This window comes from Diceros bicornis, chromosome 34 (genome assembly GCF_020826845.1).
Source record: "Diceros bicornis minor isolate mBicDic1 chromosome 34, mDicBic1.mat.cur, whole genome shotgun sequence".
Classification (NCBI taxonomy): domain Eukaryota; kingdom Metazoa; phylum Chordata; class Mammalia; order Perissodactyla; family Rhinocerotidae; genus Diceros; species Diceros bicornis.
Genome location: NC_080773.1, coordinates 24139162 through 24149439, shown reverse-complemented (window position 1 = coordinate 24149439; position 10278 = coordinate 24139162). Strand labels below are relative to the sequence as shown.

Sequence of the window (10278 nt, the reverse complement as noted above, 5' to 3'; positions counted from 1 at the left end):
AGCTCTTGCGGCTCTCTCGTCTTCCCTCAGAGCACCAGCGCGGCTCACAGCCCCATCAGACACCACTGCTGCCCCTAAGAGACCACAAGCCCGTGAGAGGAAAAGTGGGACGAGCACCTGCCTGGCTCCTAGCTGTCAGGTACCGTCTCGGATGAACGCAGGACCTCACCCAGGAACCTCTGCATACCTGCGATCTAAACGCTGTGCAATTCTAACTCAACACCAACTTGGCCACATGCAACTTCTTCCTCTACTCCACCCCCGCAGGCTGGGGGTGAAACCAGAACTGAGCTACCCCGGAGAGGTCCCCACGGGGCTACAGCACCCGTCCCTCACGCACTGTGAGAGCCCCCAACAGGGGCCAGTGCTCCGGGCCCTGGTCTTGATGGGGCTGACCGGCCGGCTCCACCAGGCACCTCAGCTCTGTCAACCCCAAGAAATGAGGGGGTCCACAGGCCACGAGTGGTTAAATAATTAATAAGATTACCAACAGTGTGTTAATTACAAACAATGAGAGAGGAGCTAGAGGTGGTGAATCTTCCAAATGGGGAACCAGGATCCGCGGGCCCAGGGGTCCGGCCACCCAGGCAGGGCAGCTCCGTAATAAATAATGGAGTTGGGGGCAGAGAGTCAGGGCTGCTCCTGCTTCTTCTTGACCGAAATCCGCTTCTTCCTTGCCGCCAGCATCTCATAGAAGGGGTCCACGCTCACAGCTGCCCTGCGGAAGGGGAGGGATCCCAGGGTGAGGGCCAAGGAGTCGGGGCCCCAGGCCCGCCCTCCCTGAGGACTCCGGGGCGCAGGCTCACTGGATGGACTTGATCCACTCGTCCTTCTCCTCCTGCGTGGGGGCTGAGATCCGGTACACCATGTGGTTCCCTTCAACCACCCGGCCGTCTGCCTCTGTCTTGCAGGCTTTGATGAGCTGCCCCTTGTTGTTGGGGATGTAGAGCTCAAAGCAGTTCTGGGAGGCACGGGAGGGAAAGGGAAGCGGGTGAGAGCCAGCCTAGGGCCAGAGGAGCCCCCCACCGCGGCAGGAAGGGGCAGAGAGGGCCTTACTGGTTTCCGGGGGTCGTCCACCTCCCGGATGCTCAGATTCTCCAGGGGGATGATTCCTCGGGGCTCCTTGTCCTGAAAGAGCAAGTTGGACAGGACTCGGTCAGCCTGTCTCCACCTCCCTCAGGCCCAGGAGTCCCGGCCCCTGAACCCCGGTCCCTCCTCCCAGGACCCAGAGCCAGGCGGGCTCTGTCCTCACCGTCGTGTACTCAAAATAGTAGAGGCAGTTGTCTGTGAGGATGAACCAGCGCCGCTTCCACGTCTTCACCCGGCCCCCTGAAAGGGAAGGGGTGGGAGGGGGCCTGGGCTCAACAGGGGGACGGGGCCTCGGGGAGGGGAGTGAGGCAGAGCCAGCACAGGGAAGGCGGGGCTGCGGGGCGGAGGACAAAGCCATGTGCGGGAAGAGACAGACAAGCAGGGACAGGCGTGCTTGGGCCCAGGACCCGGGCCACCCCCACGCAGACTCCATACTTTCTAAGCCTGTCTGTGGGCCCAGGAGTCCGGGGCCCCAGCCCCTCCTATGGGCCCGAGGCCAGGGCAGCCCCCTCCCCTCGTGTAGTGTGGGGAGTGAGGACGGGCCATGTACCTACCTCCTGGGGCAGACAGCGAGAAAGCAGGCAGGACCAGGCGAGGAGAAGGGAAGGCAGAAGAATGGGGTGCCCCCAAGAGCCGCAGGCGACAGAAATAGGGAGGGTGAGGAAGGAGTGCGCAGGGGGTGGGACAGAGAGACAGAAACAGCAGAGAAACACGCAGAGAAGAGAGAGGGAGGGAGAGAGAGGGAAGAAAACCAGTTACATCCACATGAGGGAGGAACAGCCAGACCCTCTCCCTCCCAGGGAGGCTGAGGGACCCGAGCCCCACCAAGGCAGCCACAAACCCCTCCTTGAGTCAGTGCCCGGCTCCAGCCCACCCCTCAGGACACGTCCGAGGCCAGGAAGGCCCTCCATTGCCACAGTGAAGATGTCTCTCCCTGGAGGTCATCCCACAGGGGAGAAGACAGAACCCCCAGTCCTCGGCCCGAGGTGGGCGTGGGAACTCATGTCAGCTCCAGTACAAACTGGCTGTGTGACCTTATGACAACCTCTTGCCCTCTCTGGACTCCAGTCTGGAGACCCACTTGGGCTCACAGCTTCCTGCTTCAAGACGACCTGCTTCTGGGTTCCCTGTGGTCCCAGGGAGATTAAATAGTAACAGCAATACTGGCTTTTATGAACCATCTTTGTGAATATAGCCCCCACTACAGACTCCCTTGCCTATATTTCAGTGTTTTAAGGAAGAGGATCCTTTTTCTAAAGGCTACAAAGTGAAGAGATCTGGGTCCAAGGCCACCTCTGCCCTGTGGCTGTTGGACGGTGATGGAGCCTCAATTTCCTAATCCAGGAAATGGGATGGAGTCCTGCCGACGGGAGGGGTTTGGAGGGGAACTAGTTCCTGGTGAAGCTGCCCCTCCTGCGTCTCTCTTTCCCGCCCACTCACTGCCAGCGGCGCCATTGGCCTCAGAGAAACTAACTCCCCTAGACCCGTCTGCCTCCCCGGAGCTGATGCGGGAATCTGCCCAGTGTGCAGGCTGGGAAAAGGGATCTGCATTTTTCAGGTGTGCCAGGACGTCTCTGCCCCCAGGGGGCACCTGCGCCTGCTGCAGGAGAAGCAACGCCTCGGTTAAGAGTGCAATTCACACGGGGGAGGGGAGAGGCGACCTGGAGGGAGCAGAGCTCTGCCTTGGCCCTTGCTGCACTGGAAGCTTCCTCAGCGCCCTCCGCTGCCTCCACTCTCTGCACTGGACTTAATTCCTCATCAGATCCTGTCTCCCCGGAGCCACCCTTCACCGCTTCTCCATTAAACAGCCACAGCTAACGCTCCCGTGGCGCCCACTATTACCAGGCCCGGCTCCCAGCCAGCGGCTCTCAACCTCGGCTCTGCACTGGAAGCCCTGGGGAGCTTTCAACAGGACTGACGGCCCATCCTGCCCCAGAGATCCTGCCTTCACGAGTCTGTGGCCGGGCCACTGGGTTTTAAAAGCTCTCAGGAGAATCTCCTGTGCAGCCAGGGTGGAGAACCACTCCAATCCTCAGATAACCCCACGAAAGGGGCGCCTGTATGACCCTTGCTAATTGACCTTGAACTTGCTGGTGCCACGTGTTTCAAGGTGGACTGACCCCAACCCCACCTATGCCCGGCCGGGGACTCTTATTCATAAGCACAGAGCCTGGCATATATTCTGTGCTCCTTAACCCCTTCTCTGCACCCACAAGTGTTTATGGAGCCCTTCCTCGAGGCCAGGCCCTGCATGTGGGCCCAGCACACAGGCCTGATCTTGTTTTCAACCCTATTGTGCAGATGTGAAAACCGAGGGTCAGAGAGGTCAATTCCCTTGCCTAAGGTCACACAGCAGGTATGTGTGGAAGCCAAGCCCAGAGCCCAGGCCCACCAACTTCTCCCTGCAGAGGCAGCCAGCAGGGTCAGGAGGGGACGTACCCAGCTTAAGGAGCCAGCCCTCCCGGTCCGGGTTGAAGAAGGTGTGGGTCAGATCATTCCCATCATCCTCAGGAATCTTGAAGGGCTCATTTCGGATGCTGTCGTAGAGGTTCTGAGAGGCAAAGGCGCAGTCAGCAACTCCAGGCCCCAGGGACCCTCCCAAGGCTACCTGGCCTTGGGGGTGGGGGGATGGGACTCCAGCAGCCAGGGAGGCAATGAGACCACGGGTGGGAGGGTGGGACGGCCCACAGAGGCAGGGAGAGGGAAGGAGGAGGCTAGGGAGGAAAGGGAAGCGGACGGCAGAACAGTGGAGGGAGCCCCAGGGAGGGGAGAAAGGAGGAAAGAAAGAAAAGAGGCAGAGAGGACAGACACAGCTGGAGGAGCCTGCTACATTCTCAGAGAAACAGACAGACAGATGGAGAATGAGACGGACCCAGACCCTGTAACAGAGTGACCGGAAAGAGAAAGAGAGAGACAAACACAGAGGCAGCCAGAGAGAGAGAGAAGAGAAACGGACAGGCTGGCATGGTAGCGGCATCCGTGGGAGGGGTGGTACTCCCAGGCAGATGGCTCAGGCACAGGGGGACCCATGGGGGGAGGGGCTGTGGGGAGGGGAGAGGGGCCTGACCCTGAGCAGCTCCTCAGGCAGGTCCCCGCCCTCGTTGATGCCCCGGTTCATGGCCACAAAGCGCTCCAGGCCCGGCTTGTCCCGGACGTTGGGATTGTGGAGGCTGGTGTTCAGCATGATCACGGCGAAGGACAGCACGTAGCACGTGTCTGCGCCAGACAGGCAGGTGGTGATGACACAGGTATGCGGGCCCCCGGCCCTCCTTCCCAGGCCCCCCGAGTCCGGGTCCCGGGCCCCTCCTTCCGAGTCCCCCACCTGTGGACTGGAAGACCCCGGGGTTGCACAGACAGTATCGCTGGGCGAAGGCTTCCATCATCCGGTCAATCTTCTGGGCCTCTCCGGGGAGGCGGAAGCTCCATAGAAATTGTCTGGGTTAGAGAGGGGCCGAGTGTGGATACCAGGACTGGCGGAAGCCCCTCCCACTCTCAGTCCCTGTGTCAGGGAGTGGCAATGAGAGCTCCAGACCTTGTGGCCTCGGCAGCTGTTTCAAGTATGGACACATGATCCAACCTGACCAATGAGCATTGGCCATGGGACTTTTGGTGTACTTATACAGAAAAAGCCTTTCCTTCTACTAAGGTTGCTAAACAGATCTGATGGTTGCTAGGGGCTTCTGTTATCACGTGGCAGGAGAGTCTGCAGAGAGCAATGCCAACACAGTGGCGAGCACAACCAAGAGACAAAGTTGACCTTCTGACACCATTTGAGCACCTGGATACATCTATGCCTGAAGAAGGCCCTACCATGGAATTTTGCATTGCACGAGGCAATCAATTCCCTAATTTTTCTTTCTGTTTTTGTCTTGAGTAGGTGTCATCACTTGTAAAGAAAGCCCTGACGGGTACAGTCCTGCCCTTCCAACCCTGTCCCTCTCACCTGAGGGCCTGCACCAGATTGAGGTCAGTGAATTCATGCAGATCCACAAAGGCGTGGAGCACTGCCAGGTTCAGCTCTTCCCTGGGAGGACAGGGACAAAGTCATGCTCAGGAAAAGTCTGGGGAGGGTGGAGTGAGAGTGGACAGGAGGCAAAGCACGGGGGAGGCTGAGCCACCTCTTCTGCACGGCAGCTGCCTCTGTAGCAGCTGAAGTTTGGACGTGGACCCCATCACAGGCCTGGCACACGGGCAGGGATACTGAGAACACGCTCTTGAGAGGACCATCTGCCTCGAGAACCATGGTTTGGCTGGACCTTTGTACAGCTGGGAGACACGCAGCAAACGTGTGCTCCGCCTACTGTCACCCGTCTCAGGTGACCCCCAGGTTCCACAGATGTCTGCAGATGGCCCTCACCCCCCTAGATGCCCACAAAACAATCCCCACAATGCCAGATGGCCATAGACGGTCTCCACACACCCCAGACGTCACAGATGATCCCCAGACATCTACAGATGGCCCCCACATACCCCAGATGCCCACAGATGGTTCCTAGACATCTACAGTCCCCACATCCCCAGTCTCCATGCCCCCCAGATGTCCATTGATGGTCCCCATGCACCTCAGATGTCCAGAAAGTTCCACACACCCTAGATGTCCACCCAATCCCTAAGCACTCCAGACATCCACAGATGGTCCTGTGCACCTCAGATGTCCAGTCGGTCTCCACGCACCCCAGATGCTCACAGATTATCCTCAGGTTTCCCAGATGTCACAGAAGGTCCCCGTGCATCTTAGGTGTCCAGACAGTCCCCACATTCCCGATATCCATGCACTCCTGATGTCCATAAAGCCCCACGTGTCCCAGACATCCACAGATGGTCCCCATACACTCCTCATGTCCAGTCTCATAGACTTCTAGATGGTACCCACACCCCAGACGTCCACAGATGGTCCTCATGCTCCCAGATGTCCTCCGGGTCCCCGTGCTCCCTGGATATCCACTGAAGGTCCCCACACTTCCTAGCTGGCCACACAGTTCCCATGCACACCAGTTGTCTACACATGCTTCTCATGCTCTCATGACACTCAGATGTTCTCCACTGTCCCCAGACCTACATGGATGGTCCCTACAATTCCTAGATGTCCACAAAGCTCCCCACGATGCTCACAGATGGGGCCAGGCTCCCCTGGACCCCTGTGTCACTCCATCCTGTCATAGTCCAGTCGGAAAGCTGGTCTATCAGGGCCTCTCCTTGGGAGAGGAGCTGGCAGTGTGAGGGCAGGAGCTGGGTGCAGGGGGCCATGGGGAGAGGCCCAGAAGAGCTGCGGGGGGGGGGGTGTCTCACCTCTCCCCCAGGTAGTCCCCGATGGCCGTCTTATTCAGGCCCTCGCCTTTGTACAGGAAGCGGGCGATCTCCTCGGGTGTGTTCTGCAGAAGTTCATTCTCCACCAAGAACTGGATCCCCTGGTAGGTGGGAGCCAGGTCTCAGTGCTGAGAGCTAGAGGGGCATTTCCCACCACCTCCTCGGAAACCTTGGCAGCCCAACCCAACCCCATCCCCAACAAAGCAGGGCCAGGCTTCATTTTCAGGCTTCTCACAGGTCCTTACATACTATTTCTCCCACCTCAGAGCCTTTGCTCCTACTGTTCCCTCTGCCTTTGCCTGGTTAATTCCAACACCGAGAGCAGGAACAAGAACTCTTGTTTGCTGAATGACTGAACAAAATACAATTGCTTCAGGCAAGAAGCATGAAGTGAGAAACTGTCAGCAGACAGCAGTCCATCAAGGGCTGTGAGGGCCAAGCCTCGGGCTGGACCAGGGTCTTCTCTGGCTCTCCCTATGCCATGAGGACCTCCATCATAGCTCTCTCTCACTCTGGATTGTGGTATCTGTGTCTAGGGGCTCCCTGAGGGCAAGGTAGGGTCAAACTCTTCTCTGGGTCCCCAGCATTCCCCAGCAGAGGGACAGGCCCAGAGGAAGCCTTAGGAAATGGGTGTAAATGAATGACTGAATGCACAAACATCTTTCCTCCACCTGGTGAACACTGACTCATCCTTCAAACCTGACCTGAATGTCCCCTCCTCGGGGAAGCCCTCCCTGACTCCACCAGGCTCCCTCCTCTGAGTGTCCACAGCCCCCAGGACCTCCCTCTGTCCTGGCACTTGTCAACCTTTAGGGCGTGTCACTGTCTATGTTCCCTACCAGACTCAAGCTCCTCCTGGGGCTCTAAGTGACACCAGAAGTGGGTCCAGGAATATGAATACAAAGGGGAAGAGGACTCCCCCAGGCAGAGGACACAGCACAGGCAAAGGTTAGTGTCCTGAGAACAAACAGACAGCCACTATCTGAACCCAGGGATTAGAACCAAGTCTGTCTACCTAATGTAAATCTTTAACTATCACACTTCTGGAACCTGAAGATGCCAGAACCTCCTGTCTGGATGTCTGCATGGCTCACCCCAGCCCTGTGCCCCAAGCACCTTTTTGGGGTCCATGTTGAACTTTTTTCTGCCCATTGCCATCTTCCGGTTCCGTTGCAAGGTCTTACTGCAGGGGCAGAGAGCCGGGGGACGGAAGGTCAATGCCTGGGCATCCCCAGCCCCAGCCAGGTCCCATGACCCCCAAGTTCCCTGCCCCAGCCCTCACCTGCCCTCATTGGCCTCCAGACCCTCCACTTCGCTCATGGCTTCGCTGAGCTCCTCCCGCAGGCGCTGGATCTCCACCAGCAGCTCCTGCTTCCGCCGCCGGATGTTCTCCAGCTCCATCCGCTCCTCCGGAGTCAGGTCTGGGGGCTCTGGGGGGCGGGATCAGGGGTTGGAGGTCAGTTTTGCGGGACTGGGAGCCTGGCATCCTGCAATGTGGGGAGGCCACAGCTGGGGGAGGGGGACAGGACTCCTAGATTCAGGGGGAAGATGAGGATGAGGGTCGGGCCTCCTATGTCTGCTGGAAAAGGGGGCTGGGGGCCTGGATTCCTCAGTCCAGGGGAGGAAGGGCTGGGATCTAGCCTCTTGAGTCCTGGGCTGGGAGAGGAGGGGGCTTGGGATCCGGACTCCTCAGTCTAAGGGAGAAGGGGACTGGGAGCCTGAACTCTTAGGTCCGGGGAGAGAAAGGGCTGGAAGCCCGAACTGCTTGGTCCATTACTTGGAAGGGGACTGAGGCCCGGGTTTTCTGCCTCCATTCCCGGCGAGGTGGCTGGGGGCCGGGGTGTCCTGACTCCCGGGACCAGGAAAAGTAACTACGGCAGGAAAAGCGGGTGACAGCTTGGAAGAATTGGGGAAGGGGGCGGGGCATCGACGGCCCCCGCCTCAGCGGGATCTCTGCAGCCCCCAAGATTTCTCCCCGCCCCCCGAACCCCCCTCCCCGCTCCCGGCAGGCCCCGGGCTCGCCCGGCCCCTCCAGCGGGAATGGGTCCGCCCCGGCCTCGCCTCCGCCGCTCCATCCCGCCCCCTCCCGCCGCCACCGGAAACAGGCTCGGCCCAAACAATGGCCTGGAACGCCCCGCTCTCGGGCCCCGCCGGAAGCCCGTCCCGCGCCCCACAAAGGCGACGCGACGACGGGGCCGAGAGACGCCACGCCGCGCGCGCCGGGAGGCACGTTCGCGGCGGAACGTTCGGGACGGAACGCTCCATCCGCTCCCAGCCGGCCCCGCCCCTCCGCGACCTACCATAGACACCGTCCTCCATGGCGGCTAGGAAGGCCCGCGGGGAGTCCGGGGCGGTCCCGCCGGTCGGGCCTGGATCCGCGTTGGCCCGCGGGCTCGGGTGAGCCCGCTCAAACGCCCCGGGAGCCACCGCCGCCTCCTCAGCGCCAGTCCTCAGCGCTGAAAAGACTCTCCCTTCGCCTCCCGACCGCCCCGCCAGTCGGGACCGCCCCTCGTTTTGACACCGTCCAATCCACGGCGGGCCCTCTCGTCTGCTCCGCCCCCGACGCTGAAGGATCGTCCTCCAGGGCCAATAGGCGCGCAAGGAGCAGACGTAGCAAAGTCCGGCCGGAGGTAGACGGTCTGTGGGGCCAATCGGAGCGCGGGCAGAACGCCAGGCCCCGCCTCCGAAACAAAAGAAGGCACTTGGCTGGCTTGCCCGCCAATGAGAAGCCTTGGAAAAGAATGGCATGGAGAGACATATGCGGCAGCAGAGAGGACTGCGCCTGCGCAAGGGCTCCGAGCTCTAGGATACTAATTGAACCGAGCCCCACCTCTAGCAATACGTTGCTGGGGGGCGGTACTTTGTTAGTCTTGTTGCCAGGGGGCGGGACCACAACAGCCGGTTGTTTCCGTGAGCCACACCTCCTAGCAGGCCCAGCTGGCTTTTGACCGCAGCGGTTGCCACGCAACCGGGAGCAGCTTTGGCTCACCTTTCTTTTGGCCTCCTTCCTCCTGGCACTGGCCCCTCTGTTATTCAGACCCTTTTGTTACCCCGTCCCCTGATCCCATCCACCTTAGCCTCTTCGGAGTCAAGGAGTGGTGAAACAAAAGACTTATTCTTTCTCCCAAATGCTATGCTCTTTGGCGTCTGTCATGGAGAATGGGACGGTAGAAGGCCAAATATAGTGAAAGCACAGGCTCCGACTTCCTGGCGCCGTCTGCCTCTCAGGCTCCTCCCTCTCCCCCAAACTCCTCCCCTAACCTTAGCATCCCCCAAGGACAACTCCCTTTTCCTCAGCAGCCTCCCACCTCTGATTCCTTCCCCCTTCTCAGAGTCTTTTCCCTCCTCTCCGACTCGCCCCACTTCACTCCCCCACCTCTCATACTCTCGCTCTTCATAAACTCCTCCCTCCTCTCGGAGGCCTCCCGCATCTGAGGCCCTTCCCCCTCTCCAGCCTCTCATTCCCATTCCTTGCAGGCAAAGCGGGTGCAGGGGCTCGGCTGCGATGGAGAACCTGGGCACCCCTGTCACGGGCAGGTCCCTAATTGGGTCTGAGGTGGTGTCTGGGCCTCGTCCTCAGTCGCCGTCCCTGGGCTCGCAGGTGGGGACGGATTCGGGGCTGGGACCTGGTTAAGCTGACAGATTAGACAGGGAGCCTCCTAATCCCCTCACTGACCTTTATGAGTGGCCCAGGCTCTGCCCTCCCCGGTGGAAGCCCAGCCTGTGCCCGCCGTGCCCCCACTCTCCCTCCTTCCAAACAGAACCCTTTTCCTGCCCCTTCATCCCCAACTTAACATCCTCCTCCACCCCTGTGGTTCCACTGCCCCCAGTCCCTACCCTGGACACCCTGAGCTGGGAGAGCAGCAGCTAATTAATCCCATC

General features: G+C 59.9%; 1 protein-coding gene across 1 annotated transcript; it reads right to left on the bottom strand.

Annotated features, from left to right (window-relative positions):
• Positions 1 to 461: 461 nt before the first annotated feature.
• Positions 462 to 8866, bottom strand: CYTH2 (cytohesin 2). Its single transcript, XM_058529745.1, has 12 exons — positions 8697 to 8866; positions 7679 to 7826; positions 7513 to 7579; positions 6379 to 6497; positions 5033 to 5113; positions 4412 to 4524; positions 4157 to 4305; positions 3529 to 3640; positions 1253 to 1329; positions 1057 to 1128; positions 807 to 961; positions 462 to 718 (listed from the first exon to the last, which is right to left on the bottom strand). The coding sequence occupies exons 1-12, from the start codon at positions 8713 to 8715 to the stop codon at positions 631 to 633; spliced, it is 1200 nt and encodes a 399-aa protein (XP_058385728.1). The 5' UTR covers positions 8716 to 8866; the 3' UTR covers positions 462 to 630.
• Between the last annotated feature and the right edge of the window lie 1412 nt (positions 8867 to 10278).